The sequence below is a fragment of the Thermobia domestica genome, chromosome 5, assembly GCF_964235325.1.
Source record: "Thermobia domestica chromosome 5, izTheDome1.hap1.1, whole genome shotgun sequence".
In the NCBI taxonomy this organism is placed as follows: domain Eukaryota; kingdom Metazoa; phylum Arthropoda; class Insecta; order Zygentoma; family Lepismatidae; genus Thermobia; species Thermobia domestica.
In genome coordinates, this window is record NC_137458.1 from 227,396,442 (window position 1) to 227,416,369 (window position 19,928).

General features: G+C 31.5%; 1 protein-coding gene across 1 annotated transcript in view; it reads left to right on the forward strand.

Annotated features, from left to right (window-relative positions):
* The window catches only part of LOC145686429 (phenazine biosynthesis-like domain-containing protein), a 50,789-nt gene extending 31,228 nt beyond the window's left edge, over positions 1-19,561 (forward strand). Inside the window, exons 3-7 of the mRNA XM_081759726.1 lie at positions 4,381-4,579; positions 5,714-5,951; positions 8,404-8,570; positions 12,365-12,427; positions 19,417-19,561. Coding sequence (XP_081615852.1) covers positions 4,381-4,579; positions 5,714-5,951; positions 8,404-8,570; positions 12,365-12,427; positions 19,417-19,532 — 783 coding nt within the window. The 3' untranslated portion in view covers positions 19,533-19,561. The remainder of the gene's footprint in view (positions 1-4,380; positions 4,580-5,713; positions 5,952-8,403; positions 8,571-12,364; positions 12,428-19,416) is intronic.
* The last annotated feature ends 367 nt before the right edge of the window (positions 19,562-19,928 follow it).

Here is a 19,928-nt window from a genome sequence, read left to right on the forward strand (position 1 = left end):
TCGAAAAGTGAGAGAAATTATGCATATTTAATACCCAATATAAACGTTGTATGACATTGTTGACTTTTATGATACAATAAGATTTTAATTGAATGTAAGACTATTACGAATCGTTTTTATCATTGTCACTGATAAATCTTTCTCGGAACTTATCTTCTACTCATACAAACACGTAAAAGAAAGAGAAAGTAATGCGAATCAGTAAGCGTTTTTATAAGTATATAGATAATTTAATTATTATGACCAAAAGACGTATTTTTTAGAAGTGACTAGCCCACTAGAATTGACTACAAACTTAACTGCTATATAAATGAAATACACAATTTGTAACTTACATTCTAAGAAAAGCGGAAAACTTGGAATTGCGTTATGTTATAAGGTTCCAAGCAATTCAATCATTTTTATATCAAAAAATCAAACAAAAACACTTGATTTCCTTTTGTCCGATTCAGAAAAAAAGTCTGGTAATTTACCCTTTAATCAAGTTTGAAACTATTGTACTACAAAGACATTTAATAACAAGTAGCATTCACTACACTAAAAAAAAAAAAAAAAAAAAAAAAAAAAAAAAAAAAAAAAAAAAAAAAGCTAATTTCAACAAAATTTTATAAAGAGCTACTGACATTACACGTTAAGGCGTTATGCAACAAAGTAAATTAAATTGTAGGTGACATGCTATGTAACAAAATTATAAAGAGTGAAGACAACAACGGCAAATAAACCAAATATTGATAATTGTCCATTTATAAGCAAAGAGATATAAATAAATAAAAGAAAGTGAAAGCAAGTAGTACGGCCTATATGAGAAAAAAAACGAACAAAAGTGGTGTGATATATTCTCTGAATACAGAGAAAGAATGAATGATGACATGTTATACTCCAAAACAACTTGTATTATTCAATTATTTTTTTTTTTTTTAAAAAAAAGGTTTATATAGTGATTTACAGTACTTCTGGTCTGAATTTAAGTATGAGTTCTAATAATGTTGATAAATAACTACCCTAAATGGCAACTTATAATGTTTTGACAAGTAAAACATATCAGATACATTTATGATCATTTTAAAATACTTTTTCAAGTAATGTAGATATAGGCCGTCTATTTGACATATATTATAAAGTTATGATGTACTCCACATACTCCACTCTTCCACTTCAGTTGTCAAAAAAGTTACATATAATCTTAAATATCGCAGTGCATTTGGTCCCAATGGTATATAAAATTATGTGATAAATTAAAAGTCATGCTCATATCACCTATGTAAGCACATATGTGACTGAAAAAAACCCAGACATTTTAAATATTTTTCTACAAGTATGGAAGGAACCATTTTATAATAACAATACTTAACGGGAACGAAACGAATGAGAAGCGAAAAGAATTAAAAATACAATTTTAAACTAGTTACTAAAATTTTTGAGGCAAAACTTCATGAATACTTAATATCTCAACTGAAACTGAAGATAGCAAATGCTCAACATGGATTAGTTAAACAAACATCAATCATGACAACTTACGTTGAATTTACTCAATATATCATCTATGCTTTACAGAATAATCGTCAAGTAGATGCAATATACTTCTACATATATTGATTAATAGATTACTCATTGCTATTAAATAAACCATTATACGATGATTTGCCTTCTAAATTCATCCAACTGGCATGTGTTTAATGTAAAAGTAAATCATATTCTATGAAAGAAAGCTTTCATAGTAAAAAGTAATCCACAAGAATCAGTAATGGGTTCATTACTATTTACAATCTTCGTCAATGGTCCAGTTCATTGTTTAAATAACATAGAAATGCTCTTGTATGCTGATGATATAATGGTATTCAAAGAAGTAAAAGTATCAAAGAAGTTTGACAGAGTTGGACAAAATGCATTATTGGTTTCTTAATAGTGGTATAAATATATATAATAAATTAAGTAAATGTAAACACATGTACTTCACACGAAGACTCGATACTTTATTACAAATTATAATTTAAAGAACACTATAGCTGACAAAGTCGAACAAGCTGGTATTATATTCTATAATAAACTAAGTTTTGGAATACAAACTCTTAAATGTAGAACATCTGTAGGGCATATAGTACAAGTTTTTGTCGTGGTGGTTTACATTCTAAGATGTTCGATTCAAAAAAATTTAGTTACCTATATATAGATATAGATATAGATAGATAGATAGATACAGATAAATAGGTATAACAAGTATTCAATCCAAATTACAAACAATTCTTCAGTTTGTTGTAAGTTATATAAAACAATAAACTAAATTATTAAAACTATAGAAAAAAAACTTATTAGATATTTATGCTATCATGTTAAACTATACTATTTACATTATGATTATTTTATATTAAAATCTCTTACAAGAACACATACAATAATGCAATGTTCACCGAAAATTTAATTGGTAACAAAATGCACTATTGGAAAGCAAAACAATAAATTTATTTTTCTTAAAAAAAGGACAAGACAACTATTATGTGTTGAGAAATTGCTAATAAAAAATTAGAACCTGTATTCCACAAATAAAATACAAAAACAGATTAAACTCCGTAAAGAATATAGAGAAATCGCTTTTCTCTATATAAAGAGTATATGAAATAGCCTGTAAATGTAATAAGTAGGGCAACCCTAAGGGTCCAGAAGAAATTAATTTTAAAAGCATAATTTTAGAAAATAAAGCATAAAACATAATTTAAAATATATAGCACAATTCTTGGAAAATCTTGTTTAACTGCAAGTTTAACATACTGTATTAATATTTTTTAAAAACAATATTTACAAAGCAAAATCATTGAGAACATTACAATACAACAATGAAAAGGTTATTTTTATTTCTGTAAACTTTTCGATGTAGTCCTTGGATGTGGAGGAAAGAAAAAAAAGGGAAAGAAGAAGAAAACTTTCCGCCAACAATGAATAGCACACAAGAACTCCACACCATGTTGCTATGTGTACCTCTTGAACTTGAGCACTTTCTGTACTTTTTGGTGGCATCTTTTACTTTCCCTTTCTGTATATAAGCACCTGTGATAAAAAACTGACTCGAGTAAAGCATATATCTTTACAGTGCATTAAGTAGAAAGTTCATTAAATATGAAAGAAACTGGTTGCATAAACTATTAATAAATAGATCAAGATATTTAGAATATTTAATGTATAGTAAATATTATATATTATACACGATTAATGTAAAACAATGATTGGAATTAACCATAAAGCATAATAAAGCATAATTTGGAAAAAATAAAGTATAATTAAACAAAAAATAAAGCATAATGTGGGTTGCTCTAGTAATAAGTCATATAATGGCATGACAAAACGAAAACTTAATACAGGATCATTAGGTAAGTTAGGGATGCCATTGAACAAGCTAGGATCCTACATTCTCCAAAATATAATACAGAAACAGAAGTTTTAGAATGAATTTTCATTAAAACAAAACATTAAAAATTAAATTTTGATCAAAGAAATTTAAATAAAATATGGGTACCATTGTTAGGTAATTATAACTCAATGTACGCAATAAAAATAAACACAATAGTTGGAATGGCTAACTTTATCAAATAGGAATAATCCGGATTAAAACTGTACGGATTATTACCATACAACTAAAAAAATTCAATTTAAAAATTAACATATATTGCAGCACAGTACATTGTTTACTTTTCTTCCCCAAATCTTTAAAACGACTTTTCTGTTTCTCTAAACAATGATGGTGATTTTCACGAAAAAAAAAAAAAAAAAAAACTCATACTTGTTAAAAAGGATATAGTGATGGAAAATTGGTTCATTAATTGGAAGAATTAAACGGAAACGTGAGCGGTAAGGTTATTTGCCTTCGTCACGAAAAAAGCCCAATGACTGACATAATGCCGCTATTTTGAACATTTATATATGTGTTTAAAATCATCTGTAATTCAAATCTCACTTAACTGTATGATAATCTTCAAATTTTACATGGAAGATTTGCTGCTCTTGTAAATAATGATAGAACTTTGATATATGATGATGAAAATGAAATTATCACATAATAACTTTGCTTTGGAAGATGACTCGACTCTTAATCCATAGATGGCTACACTATTGGATCAAATTGTAATTAATATTACTTTATGTACAATCTTATATTAATTAAAAGCAGACGTTTAGACCATGAAATCCAAAGAATTATGATTTATAATTTTGTTAATTGTTTATCGATACTTAGCAACGAACTCAGTATTAATACCAATTGCAAGTATAACACTAGAAAATACGACATAGTTTCAAATTAATGCAAATACACTTACATTATTCTGTACATTAAGTGAAGTGTGTTATACCTAGGTACTATTAAATTAAAATGGATGTATAATCTTTCAGGACATATCTGACGAATTGAAACAGAAAATAGCAGCAGAAATGAATATATCTGAAACTTCTTTTGTCACAAAGAACAGACCTCTGGATAATTTTCAGTTAGCACATAAATTCGGGCTACGATGGTTCACGCCCACTAATGAAGTGCCTTTATGCGGACATGCAACTTTAGCTACTGCGGCTGTATTATTTCAGTGCATAGGTAGGTCAATACACAGTATAAATAATTACTTAATAACATTTTGTGATTAAAATTGCAGGACATATCAGATGATTTGAAGCAAAAAGTGGCAGCTGAATTAAATGCTAGTGCAACAGCGTTTGCTGTTAAGAATAGATCTTTGGACAACTTTCAATTTTCAAACAAATTCTCTTTACAATGGTTTACACCAGCCACTCAATTGCGTCTTTGTGGACATGGGACTTTGGCAACAGCTTTCGTTTTGTTTCAGGGCTTGGGTGAGCATACCGTATAAATATTCACTTTGTTATCTTACAGTTTATCTTACAGTTTAAAAGAATTGCCAAACTATGAAGATCTATTGGAATAATATCAGACTATATTTCTCAATAGGAAACATAGGCTCCAGAAGTCAGATTACTAGTTCAGAAAATAGTCTGAGTTTTTCATTTTCTGTAACAAGATTTTCATGTCTAGTTGCCAGTAAGATATCTACAGACTTCCAGAATTTTTTATAACGTAAATCTGCTATTTCTGAAGAAACCAACATTTAGTTAAATGTAATGCGTATGCAAATATAGGAATTATTAAACAGATTCAACAGTTCTTTCTGAGTGAAAATAATTTAGAGTCTGAAATCTCTTGCTACATGTCTTGTGGACTTGAAATGCAGGGAAATAATGGAATTGAAATCTGCAAATCAAATATATGGAAAGAAACGAATGGAACCGACCAGGATATATAAAATACTATTATAAGAATTTATTTATTAGCATAATATTTTCTTTTTCTTTCTAGTTCCTGAAAGTAGAAAAATGTTACAACATATTTCACGTAATAAGTACATTTTACTAGTTACAGTTGTAGAATTTTGTTTCGAAGAAAAGAATTAAATAGATTTAAATCCAATATTACGGTTATGTTTACATCGAGTGTCTCAAGGAACACTACTCTCGTGTGATTTATATTTTATTTTATTTATTGTTCCAAGAATTTTGGTTGTAAATTTGAATACAAAAGTAGTAATGTAGCCTATGGTTTGATATGTAACTGTTCTGTATGAATATTGATACTTTTACTGTATAATTTGTATAATAATAGAAATAGATAAGTATAAGTAACACAAGTTGCTCATTTTTAATATTTTTCTCCTAGGAAATACTAACTCTCAGTTGGAGTTCAACACATTAAGTGGAACGTTAACAGCAGGCAGAGATGAAGCAGGACGAGTAGTTCTTTCGCTGCCATGTTACACGCCTCAAAGCCTTGGAGCTGAAGAGTACAAAGTTAGTGAAGTAGTTCGAGCTACTGTTGGGGATCTCCCAGTCCACGAAGTGCTATATGCTAAAGAGATTGGTTATCTTCTTGTAAGACTTGAGGATTCATGTTCAAGGTATTTACCTTGGATTAAATTGTATATGTATTTTACATTTAGGTCTGTGTCAAAAATAAAAGTAGGAGGGGAGAAAATAGAACAAGTGAATAGTTTTCGATATCTGGGTAGTATTCTTAGTAATAACATGAAGTGCGAACGTGAAATAAAAGCAAGAATAGGAATGGCGAAAGAAGCCTTTAGGAGGAAGAAAAGTGTGTTTTGTGGGACCTTGAATAAAGAGTTGAGAAAAAGACTCATAAAATGCTTCGTGTGGAGTGTTGTACTGTATGGAGCGGAAACGTGGACATTACGTAAAGGTGATGAAAATCGACTGGAAGCCTTTGAAATGTGGGTGTGGAGAAGAATGGAAAGAATTAGTTGGGTCGAGCGGAAAACGAATGAGAGAGTGTTAGAAATGGTGGGTGAGAAAAGAACACTTTTAGATATTATTAGGAAGAGGAAGAGAAACTGGTTGGGGCATTGCCTAAGAAGAGATTGTATCATGAGGGACGTCCTAGAGGGTATGGTGGCGGAAAAGAGAGGGAGGGGGCGAAGGAGATTACAATTAATGGATGATATAAAAACAGAAAGATCATACGCGAAGACGAAGAAGTTAGCAGAGGACCATGGAGCATGGAAGCTTCTCAGCTGCGGCAAGTGACCTGCCAATAAAGGCAGAATACCTATGATGATGATGATGATATTTTACATGTTTATGTTAAGTAATTAAGGTTTTTCAGTTTCACATTGCCTTCTTTATAGAACCACCTTCATACTTGAGTGTTTAACAATGACGTTGTAAATGTCATTGTTACTACACGGCTAAAAGCAAAAACGAATCAATTTTTGGTCAAACCAAATATTGCATGAGCCTGAATCCACTTGAAGTTCAGACAAAAGCATTATAGTAGAATTAATCTTACATATCAAAGTAGGTAATTCTTTTTAATAATATGTTTAAGTGTCCTGCCAAGAACAAGTTCTCGCATATTTTTCTAGCAGCAGGAATCATGAAAACAATATGAGTTAATACTAACTTGTTACTGCTTCTGCAATTCATCGTTGCTTTTATTAGGCCATAATGAAGTACATGATAAGGACAAAATTGGAACATATTTTCAAAAATGAAAAAAGATTATGTCTGTTACCTATCAGCTTCCTTCTTTCGTTGTTCAGAAAATTCTAGTTTGAATTAGGTAGAAATTGTAAGCAGCGTTCACTTTCCCACAGTTCAACTTTTGTTTCCATCTAGCATCAGTTACCGGTATATCTATAACCTACCCGAAATATACACTATTTTGTAAATTAACTCTTCTTTTTGTGCTATCGTATCTTATTTACTCTCTCCATCTTTTCTTATATTTCTATTATCTCTAAGAATCTATTTAATAGACAGGCCTAGTTTTAGGAAGAAGATTGTGGGGTTTCAGCCCTGAGCCTCGACTAAGAATGAGAAATCACTTTGAAAGGATGATTACGTCACTGATAGTTATCTTTAAACTATTGACTTGATTTGAAAACACATACATACATGTTTAAGATACGCTTGTTTTGTTTAGTTAATTCACACTTTCCTTTAATCTATGTGACTTTTTATTATAAAGTAACATTGAAAAATCTTGCTTCAGGAGTCGTGCCCGTAATGTTTCCAGAATTACACGATTCAGCCATATTTCTTCTTCGTTGTAAAACAATTTTATTATTATTATTATTATTATTTGAAACTTATCAATACATACTGTATATCTCATCCACCCTTTTCTGCCTTATTCATATATTGATATTGTAAATTTTAGTCAGTAGGTTCACGCAGCATTGTTGACCTCGGGCCTCAAAGTACATACAATTGACCCTATCCGTAGATCGGAATAATGTTGTCTAGTTCAATTCGTCAACGTTTTTTTCTCTTATTTCATTATCCATTGTGCCTCCTTCCATTTTGTGTTTTTTTCCTTTCCCAAACTTTCATTTCCTCCCAATTTATTTCATATCCTGTTTCTTTACAATTTTGTACGTTGTACCTACTTTCAGTTTTGAAAATACGTTTAAGTTGTGTCCTTGGAACATACCTCCATAATGTGTCTGATGAAGAAAATAAATTTCAGAAACTGCAAGACACTTACACAGTTAATTCTTCCATCAGATTTTACTTTTCTCACTGAAATGACGCAAAGTAAAGAAAATACGTTTCTTGGACATTATTCACATAAATTACATTAGTTCACAGGCAGCGAACACATCTGTAGTTTTTATCCTACTATTAGTTTGTTTTTGAAAACAAATAACATCCGCATTGCTGTATTCTATTCGCAGTAAGTTACAATAATTTGAAACGTACATGGGAATAACGAATACTGTCTTACTTTCAAAAGAACAAATTATTATTATTATTATTATTATTTCGCAATTTTGATTGATTTGACAAACAACCTACTTCTGTTTACTTCATTGTTGGTTCTCCATTTCGCAGACAAAAATTTATGAACTTCAGACCAGCCTTTGACAACATGTTGAAGTTGAATCAGTTGGACACACTACGTGGCGTTATCGCTACATGTCGCGATAGCGAAGAACTTTATGATTTCATCTCTAGATATTTTGGACCTTGGGATGGAATACAAGAAGATCCAGTCACTGGTAAGTACTTGTTCTTATGATGTAGTTTTATTATCGGATGTTAATACTCGTAAACTCACTACTTAGGAAAAAGGAGAACACAAAGCAAAGAAAAAACGTTTTTTGAACATTATTCATACGATTTACATTAGTTCACAGATAGCAAACACATGTGTAGTTTCTATTTTATTATTACCTTGCTTCGAAAACAATTAACATAAGCATTATTGTATTCCATTTGCAGTGAGATGCAATAATTTAGAACGTAAATTATATTATAAGCGGAGCGTATATTAAAGATCATGCGGTCACTGATATGTAGGAGAGTATTTTATGACGTTTTGAAATCCACTGAATGTGATATACTTTTGAAAAATGCAATGTGATCTTAGTTTGATTTCCTGTACCTAGGTGTTGAAGGTTAGGGAATTAATGATAAGTGCAAGTGAATTATAATAGAAGTAAAGAGATCAGAATAAGTGCAAATAAATTATAATTTAAAAAATCATGAAATGAAAAGAGCGGAGAAAATGGGAGTCCAGAAAAACTACAACGAACATAATGTCCACTACAAACTTAATGGTTTGGAATTCAATCAAGGATCTTTGTACGAGATACCAGTACTCTACTGCTGAGCCACTATGTCCTATTATACCGTTTTAACGTTAGAGTAGAGCTTGCTAGCATCGTATCAGTGATACGTATCAAATTATACTGTATCGATTATAAATTCGAACAGAATAAAGAAAATTATTTACAGATAAAGAAAAAGTTGCGATGTAATGACTTTCTACTTAAAAATTATGATCGTTCAACAATTTAAGCAAACATTTTAAAAGTAATTAGAAAGCAAATTATATATTGAATATATTTACCCTTACTGCTTGTGAGTAATCATACTAGACCATGAAAGACAAATTTAGGGCATATGAAAATAACATTATTCATAACGTTTTGTATTTGAACGGAAAATAGAACTTTTGTGTAGTTGGTAAGATGATCAAATGAAACAGAGTGAGAGTCTAATCGGTTCATCTGTGTCAAATCTTAATAGTAGTACTGAACAAGCTAATCCGAATTTCAGAGATAGTTCCACACAATATCAGGATTATGTAAATTTATGTTCATGCGAAAATATAGCTACTCTAGCGAACCTTGAAACAGATTAACGTTAGTATCACTTATCATATAATATAATATAATAGAAATCAAGATTAAAATTGAGGATGATGAGAAAATTATTTTTTGGTTTCTTACATAATAAAATTTAGCTCATAATTATATACTGATATATATTATGAGAAGTAAACACATATATACTGAAACAATAGAAATTATTTAAGTTTGGTGCTATACACTTTGTCGGCTTAAGAAAATAGGAATCAAATAAGTAAGAATAATAAAAAGGAAATCATAAATTGATTTATATACCAATAAGTATCATAGAAGATCGATCAATAAGTTAGCTTTGATAACAATCTTATGGACAATAGCGTCTTCTTCTTACATTTCTTCCATATCTTTCGGTACGTGTATACTTATTTAAGCGTTTACCACATGTATTTTCCTTTTACCATTTCTCTTGTTCTTCATTTTATTACGCCTTTTCTAACGACCATTTTCCTCAGGTACTTTACCCATTATCTTCCTTATAATTTGTTACTATCACTTGTCTACTTTAAGTTATCCTACTTTTTCTTGCTTCCGATGCCTCAGTTTTATTATCTATTTGGCCATGGAAATCATATATTGAAATACCACAAGAGAATATAGTGGTCTCTTTTTAAAATTCAAGAACCCATGATGTCAATACTAAAAATTGATAAGTGTTGTAGCGCTCAACTGTGATACGATCAACACCAGGTTCGATTCCAGGTCGTGTGAGGTTCTGATGGATATCTTGGTTTAGATTTTCTCGGATTTCTACTTTCTTGTTTTACTAATTATTCCATCACAGATCACTTGTACATTTCACAAGAGCTTAAAGGACATTAAACTTAGTAACACTAAACTCAGTTGTGTTTCAAATAATTGGTTTTGTTAGGAAAAAGATAATATACATCTGCAGTACTCTTCATTTTAAGAGGAAAATAAGCCAACTAAATGCAGACTCAGACTGTTTCATTGGCTTACTGAAAACTTTCAGACTCAAAGGAGGGGGAAATCCTGGGAGTTGAGCATACGCCAAAAATAAAAATACTGAACAACTATAATTTGGCATTCTACAATATTTATAACATTACTATGAAATATGATCGAAACCAATATTCAATTTTAGGAGAAATTTATCATTATATTCACCGTACACAGCAAATTTAGGGATTAAGATCTTAGGTATTTCGAAAAAAAAAAAAAAAAAAAAAACTTTTAGCATTCTAGAATTTTATTTAGTAATTTTTCGCTATATTTATCTGCTAAAACACAAATTAATTTAATATTTTTGAGCAAGTAGAAATGAAAACATATTTTAACATATATAATTATTTTATATTTTACTATTTAAAAAGATTACGTCATAACTCTGACTGCGACGAAATATCTAATGGCTTTTGTTTCTCCAACTTTAGTAACATCTATATATTAATAGCGGTGTCTGTGAACAAAAAACTTCAGATCCCAATTGAAAGTGACTATGTTTCTGACTCTTAATCTTTTGAATCACCCGACCGATCTCGATCAAATTTTTGACGTAGATGCAGTTCTGACCTGGGAAAGTTTTTAACTATTTACTTTGACAGTAGAACTTAAAGAAGGGGGAGGAGGGGGAATTACAAATAAATAAATAAATAAATAAATAAAACTTTATAACTCTTGAACCAAACGACCAATTTCGATCAAATTTTCAACATAGATGACATTCGTGCCTGGGATGGATTTTAAAATTTCACTTTGACGGAACAAAGTACGGGATGGTGAGGAGGGGGAGATATACAAAAATCAATAAATATAAAAATAAAAGTGACTATGTTCGTGAGTTAATAACTCTTGAACCATCTGATCGATCTCAATCAAATTTTCAACATAGATAAAGTTCGAACTTGGGAAGTTTTTTATTATTTAATTTTGATGGTGGAACTTAGGAGAGGGGAGGAGGGTAAATATATGAAAATGAATAAAACTTAATAACTCTTGAACCACCGGACTGATCTCGATCAAACTTTCAACATGGATACGGTTCGCACCTGGGATGTTTTCATCATTTTACTTTGACGGCACAATGTAGGGGAGAGGAAGGGGGACATACATGTAAAAAAAAAAAAAAAAAAAAAAAAAAATATAAGTGACTGTCTTTTTGATTTCATCACGCTTAAACAACCGAATCGATCTTAATAAAATTATCAACATAGACGAGGTTCGGACCTGGGGTGGTTTTTATCATATCCCTCTGACGGTAGAACTTAGGGTAGGAGGAGGGAAGAGAGGGGAGGGGAGGAAGGGATATATATATATATATATATATAAAACCTAATAACTCAACTTGAACCAGCTGACCGATCTCGATCAAATTTTCAACATAGATGACGTTCAAGCCTGGAATTTTTTTTGATACTTTCACTTTGACGGTAGAACCTAGGGGAGGGGAAGGGGAGATTATTATATAAAAATTTTATATCATATTCAATCATTCAGACAACAATAGTGTCCTGCGCTTGCGCAGGACGTGCGGGTTTGCTAGTTAATCTTAATTCTTTATTCCAAAAGTAGAAAACACGTTATTATTATTATTATTATTATTATTATTATTATTATTATTATTATTATTATTATTATTATTATTATTATTATTAATGTTACCTAATTGGAAACTGTTTCAGGTTCAGCTCATTCAGTACTTACGCCATACTGGTCTAAGGAACTTCAAAAGAACATAATGCTGGGTAAGTACGAATAAGTTCCAATGCACATTGGAACTATGTTGGGCAGGAGTGCGCTCACACGGTTGTCCTAAGAAGCAAACTTTTAGATACATGAAATCTGCTGAAAAGTTTTGAGTTTTATTGAAAAATTCATGAACAATTTTGAATGATGAACATGAAAAATCATAAATTATTTAAAAAAAAAAAAAAAAAAAAAAAAAAAAAAAAAGCAAGCAAGCTTCATAAAACCATGTTTAATGTAAAATTTTGTTATTTTTAACTTTAGGCATTTATTTAATTGTGTGAACTTAAAGAAGTTTTTCTAAAACATTAAAGGAAGGAGAGAGCAAGTACAAATTGAAAAAAAAAACTTAATTATATTTTAATATATTTGCAAAAGAAATAGTTAACAATTTTACACTTAAGGTTTTTGAACTTTATATAAACACAGAAAATAATAAATTTGGAAAATTTTATAGCCTAAAGAGATTTCAATGAGGTGTGTAATCTACACAGAAATTTTGCAAATATTCAGAAGAAATATTTACTTGTTTTCTTTTGATGCAAAGCGTTAAGTAATTCCTTAGAAAACAAGCGTAACAACTTATCGTGGAACGTGTCAGTTCTAAAAATAACTTTATCACTGAATATTTCTCTTTTTTAATTAGAGGTGTTGTAATTTCATCCCCATATTTAAAGGTTAATGTGAAAGTTTGACTATGAGCTTAACAAAATACCCAGTGTTAGTTGAGTTTGCCTTAAAAGTGACTTTTCTTAATCCTCCACCATTTAATAAATAATGCTTTTAAGAACACGAGATTTTCAAATTAAAATGTTAGAAAATTAAGACATTGAAACAGTTTTTATATTATCAGCTAATGACAATACAAACTTTTTTCATTTTTTAAAAAAAAATTATGTCTCTTCTGAAAGAATGAAAAGAAATACCGAGAAAATAAACCCAAATATAAACGCCGAGTTTCTAAAACGTTTAGTGAATGCTTCAAAATTAACGAATTCGCATAGAAACCAAATAAGGTAAAAATATTACTATACTCATCCCCCGATTTTACGGACCCCCAGCTAACGGGTATCAGAAGCAATGGACAATACCATCAGCAGTCGATTCAGTTTCTGAAACTCCTAATTTTGAACTAAAAGTATCGAAATTGCTCTATATTATAGTGTATATTCACAGTGTACAATCATTTCACACTATGAGATTGGATAGTGTATTTGATTAAAAGTAAGTGCTATATTATTCTTTTTCCATTTGTAATGTAATTGTAGATATTAACCACTGGAGACTTAGTATCGGAAATTATGGACAATCGGCAACATTGGATCGTTATTACCTTCGTTCAGTCCATTAAAACAAGGAATGATGTATTTTCGGATCTTTATTTGAATGCTGTGCTACATGATTATGTATGTTACTGTAACGATATACAGATTGAATTTGTCCTAATTGTACATTTTTTTAATAACCAGTACGAAATTCTACTACGATGAATTGAGAATTAGTAATGGAAACTTATGTTTAATCATATTCAAAAAGAAAAAAGCTCTCAACTCACATTGCCAGAGCGAATTGTGGTACATAGGTATGAAAGGAAAGGTTACTGTGGATAAATATAATATGCGTTTATTTCTCGCAACATCCTAAACTTCTTATTCCTAGGCTCCAAAATTGTGTGTTATGTGAGAGAATTGGAGGAAGAAACAGATTGTTTATTACATAACATTTTCTATAGGTGCAAATTTAACGAAATTCGAAAAATAAAAATCGGACAGGAATCGAATCTAGCTGGGTCTCTGGCTACCATGTCGGTGGGCAATTATTACACTACCTACTCCGTTCAGAAGCCAGCCAATCTAAATATAAGTTCAAAAATTGTTTCGGAAATACTGATTAGATTTAGATTTGAAAAGAACTGTGAAAAATTTAATTGAAATATACGTAATAGAATTATTTTTAATACCGAAACCTAATTTATTATCCCATTTTCAAAATTAGCCACGAATTACTGTAGTACGATACTTATACTGTTGCAAAAGTTGCTTCTTCGTATGAAGAATGAGGTGCATATAGTTCGCTGCACAATATATAATAATCTCTCTCATATTCCCGATAGACAAACTGCTCCTTTTGTCTGTATCATCTTAGGTGCTGAAACTGAACTTTCAACACGCATAGTAATATTTTTTATAGTAAGCGGATCTTACAAAAGTTGGTACATCATTTGGATTGCTTACCAATACTGAGCGTAATACAAAACTGTCGACAGGCATGTATCCCCAACTGGTAACAACGGACTGTCGTGGAAAATGTATATTTGGATATTTTTATCTTAAAATAAGATATTCCAGAAAACACTTCGCAAAAAGTTTTCTTCATAATGGACACTTAAGATACACAATATAAGAAATTAAGTTCTCAGTGTCTCATATAGTCTATGTAAAGCATGGGCCAAAAATGTGGTTCGAAGTTTTTAGAACATACGTCGCTACAATTCTGGAGGAGGACTTACCAAAGAATTTTCGAATCTTACACAGCATTACGGTAAAGAAGTTGCAGCCTTTTGCTCACGAAATATGAAATAGTTTGTTCAGTAATGTTTTCAAGCTGCTTTGAACATAGAAGGTATAGAGAAACATCTAAGCTAAATATCCCAACATTGAGGTACCTATTGCATCAGCAGTTCCATCAGAGACATGGTTGAGGCTCATTGAGGCTCTGGTGCAGACTATTCGTTTGAACTTGCTGTTGCTGCTGTTAATAGTTGTATCCATGATTAACAAAGTGTATCTGTTGTAAAAAATGCGGTAGTAAACATAATTCTCTTTATTAGGACAAGGTCTCTCTATTTATTGACCATACCATTTATTAATAATAATGAGAAAGTGTACAAAATAGTTAATAAAACAGATACCATCAATTACAATATATTCCGTACTCATAATAATTAATAATTGAAGAATGTATTAATTACATTGCTAAAATACAGGGTGCGGCACGTAAAACCGGCCCGTAACGTGAACACATAAAATGAAATGTAATGTATTGAATATGATTAACTAAAACACATAAATGAAATGTAATGTATTGAATATGACTACTCACCTTCACAGCAGGTGCTGAAAGTGTCCTCCGCCCACTTCAACACACATGTGAGCACGATTGAGGAGATTCATATATACCCTTGTCAGTTCTTGTGTTGTAATGCTATTGGTGACATCCTGGATCCTGGTCTTGAGTTCTTCAATTGTGTGTGGATTTGTTTCGTATACTCTTCCCTTTAACAGTCCCCATAAGTAAAAGTCACACGTGTACAAGTCTGGTGACCGAGGAGGCCACAAGGCTTTGCTGATTATCCTCTCTGGTGTAAACATCTCATGCACAAGGGACAATGATGCAGCTGATGTGTGGCATGTTGCACCGTCCTGCTGAAAGTAACATAACTGACGCTCCTCTTCGGTCAAGTGTGTATAAAACTCCTCCAGGATTCCCATATACACGTCACTGTTCACTGTCGTCTCAAAGAATATGGGCCCAATAACGCGTGTGGCGGAAATGGCACACCAAACACCAATCTTCTCATCATGGAAGGGTACCTGGTGGATTGCATGTGAATTTTCTGTCGACCAATACCGGTTGTTTTGGGAATTTACGTACCCAGACAGGTGGAACCACGCCTCGTCACTCTTGATGAGCATTAGTGGATCCAAGAAACCACTGGCAACATTGCTCAACAGCCATGAACAGAAATGCACCCTCTTCTGCAGGTCAGGCTCCTTCAGTTCTTGCACAACACTTATCCGGTACGGTTTTAACTTCAGTCCCCTTAAAACACGTCTGCAACTTCTCTCACTCGCATGAACGTGTTGACTCAATCTCCTGGTTGACTTTCGAGGACTTCTTGTCATTATCTCCTCCACCTGCATCTTTAATTCAGGTGTGCAGACAGATGGTCGTCTGTTCCTGGGAGCATTTTGAATCGATCCTGTACGCCGCCATTTTTCAATCAATTCCTGAATGGTGCTTTTTGCTGGCACAGAACGTCCTGGAAATTTCTCCCGAAACAAATTCTTTGTTTTCACAAAAGATCCAGTGAGAATGAACCCTTCAACAATGGCAACACGCTCGGGTATCGAATACGGCATTATCACACACTGACACTCACCCGGCTTAACACAACGAGGCCTTTTTCTCAACTGGTTTCGACAAGTTTCACTGGCTGCGGCTGCACGTGACTGCTGCAGGTCACGTAAGTCGACCCGACCTCGACACGCCATCTTTTGGTAGGAAGGTAGATTATTTAAGTGTTGCCAAAAACACAATATACCAGAATATTACGACGGGACGGTTTTACGTGCCGCACCCTGTATTACACTATTTATTAATTGATTATCATTAACAATGTTGGACTTGATTGCAAAATCGATTACTTTTTTTTAAAATGAGTTTTGTTGTTGCCATTTTTAATTGAAAGTAAAGCCAGACCACTCAGGCATTCCAGACTCCACATTGCACAAACATATTCTTTCTTATCATAATCAATTCAGAAAACGATATCTATAACTTTGCTCCTAAGTACAATAGAACAGTAACGTAATAAAACAAATTGTGCGCATATCAGGATAACTAAAAGTCAATGAGCTATGTTGTTTCATTAAGAGGTCATCAAGAAGTTTTACGTCATTCATGCTGTTGTCTTATGTTTGAAAGAACTTCTAACTGATAATATCTGTGACTCAGATAAAGGTGATACATCTGAGTAAGAAAGACTTTTGAAAATTTTCAGCTTTGTTACAAAACTCAAAATCTATGCAGCTTGACTGAAAGAAAACATTATCATACTTTATATTTGTCTACAATAACTGCTTTGGTGCATTATGGCTTGAAATGATTGTCTAGCTGTAGTTCATTGTATCCATCAGCGGGTATATTATTAATACTTGGAACTAGCTCTCTAGTTGGTTTGGAAATTATTTGCATCTTTAAACAAAGTTTATCCATAATTGAAGTTTAATAATCTTAAATAAGATTATGTAAATCACTGATCAGCTGTTTCATATTTTGCTATGCTACACGTACAGTAGAGTAAACCCTCAATTTAGCAGATATAACTGGCTAATGTAGCAAATGTACTTGGGAGAAAGAATTATTTCTTTTTATATGATCTCAGTCTTTCGATTAATTACGAAAGAATATTCAACGGAAAAAGAAATGAAGCTTAAGTCTTCTTTCATCCTTCTAACAAGCAGTTATAAGGAGTTACTCCATATAAGTGTTTGTATATATATATATATATATATATATATATATATATATATATATATATATATATACTAATTTGGCATTATTAGACATTTTACATTTACGTTATACATAATAATTTCGTGATCTCTGTTAGACTGGATCATACAGCACAATTCGTGATTTAACAGATTACCGACTTCACGGAGACTTTTTTTTAACCCTATTAGTCCATTAACTGGAAAATTTACTGTGTTAATGTTTTCAAGTCATAGATAACTAACGAATATAACGAAATCGTCATAAATACTGATATATATATATATATATATATATATATATATATATATATATATATATATATATATATACTTCCAATACTAAGCACAACATGGACACCCATATGAGTTGAGTTAGATTAGTTTTGCATTTTTTCTTTTTTTTTCATATATTCATGGGGATGAAATTATTTTATCATTTACCAATATACGTAAAACTATTAGAAGAAAAAGATATCGGTTTTTAAGAAAGAGTTAAAATAAAATTTTGACAGTAGTTTTTACTGTATTCACGAATCTTTAAATTGTAAGTTTTTGGATAAACATAATCAAGCATAAAAATTTTTATTAGATCAAATTTAGAATTGTACATGTACTATGTATGTGACGATTCCGATGTACATTGACAACTGTTAGTTACGTACATTATGGATGACAATAAATAAATAAATAAATGAATGACTTCGAATATATCATTTCTAAGAAATCATTCCCTAAGAGACCCAATGCAGCCATAAGATTTAATTGATTCTGCTTGTGATGATACAGAAGGTGCTCCAACACTTTATAGTGATAAGTCAATAACAAATTTTAACGCTCAAAAGATTCAATATTTCTTTAACGCCATAGCCTCATTATTTCATCTGCCATTCTCTTGTTAATATCATGTAAAACAAAGCATTCAATACATTATAAAAGCTCTCTTTAGAAGCACACACACGTTTATCCTGTCTGTCGTAATGAATTAAACGTTTTGAAAGTTGAGTTTTAAAGGTATACGAATCAACAGTCTTAGGCCTCATACTTCACAATAATCTTTCTGGAGTGGGCCAGTCTAATAGAGATCATTCTGAAGGCTGTAGGACATTACCTCTCGCTTGCCTTAGCCCTGAGTGTTACAAATACCCAATTAAATACATGAGCCTCTTATATTTTATTGGATTGATATAACATGGCAACACTGACGCCAGACAATTTATTTGTTTGGAGCTTGAGGAAAGCCTAAAGGCTTGGAGTCACAATAATGGCTAAATAAGGTGATCATTGGACTATTGTGCTACCAACTAATAAAGTTCCTCTGTATTTTGTACACATTCTGTAAAAAAAACCCACCAAGATTCAAAAAAGGTTTGATGTAAACTTATAAATCAAAGAATAGGTACTAATGAGCCAAATAGGTTATTTCAGTTACTACAAAACTTCATAAATTTCTTTCTTTTATTCTTGTGTTAAGTAAAGTGTTGTCGTAATTTGTTACTACTTTAAAGCAAACAAAACTGGCTTTTAGCTTAATTTTTGAGGTCTAAACACTACCTAGAGGTACGAGTTAAGATCATCTCTAAGAGAGGAGCAATTCAACTGTACACAGTGGAAGGTAAAATACTAAAGCAATTTCAAAATTACGAGTAAAACTAATTTTATGTAAGTTTTATGTTCAATTAGAGTATCTGAATTGCTTATCATTTTTACAGCTCGACAGTGTTCAAAACGAGGTGGAGAGCTCCTAGTAAAAATGGCAGAGAATGGAAGAGTAGAAATTGCTGGACATGCCACGATTGTACTGAAAGGAAACATTAATGTGCAATAAAGAGTACGAAATTTACAAAATGAATAAAATACGTCTAGTTTATTATATAACCTATATTATGTTACTGTATAATAATAATAATAATAAAAGTTTTCATAAGTATTTTATAACACTTAACGAAGATAGATTACTCTCTCCATTCATTAAACATTTACACAACCAATGTTTCATTTAATTTACTTTTATGCTATTAATTCAAAACGTATTTTACACTCATCTACTTTTTACACTTCCAAAGTTTGTTATGAATAAGTATGGAACATCTTATAGGCGACTGTTTCCGTCCGTCCGTCCGCTATCGCCCGTATCAGAGAGAGAGAGAGAGAGAGAGAGAGAGAAAACGTCGGGGATAGCAAGAATTTTTCTTTTAATTCAGCGTTCGAGGAATAGATTCCA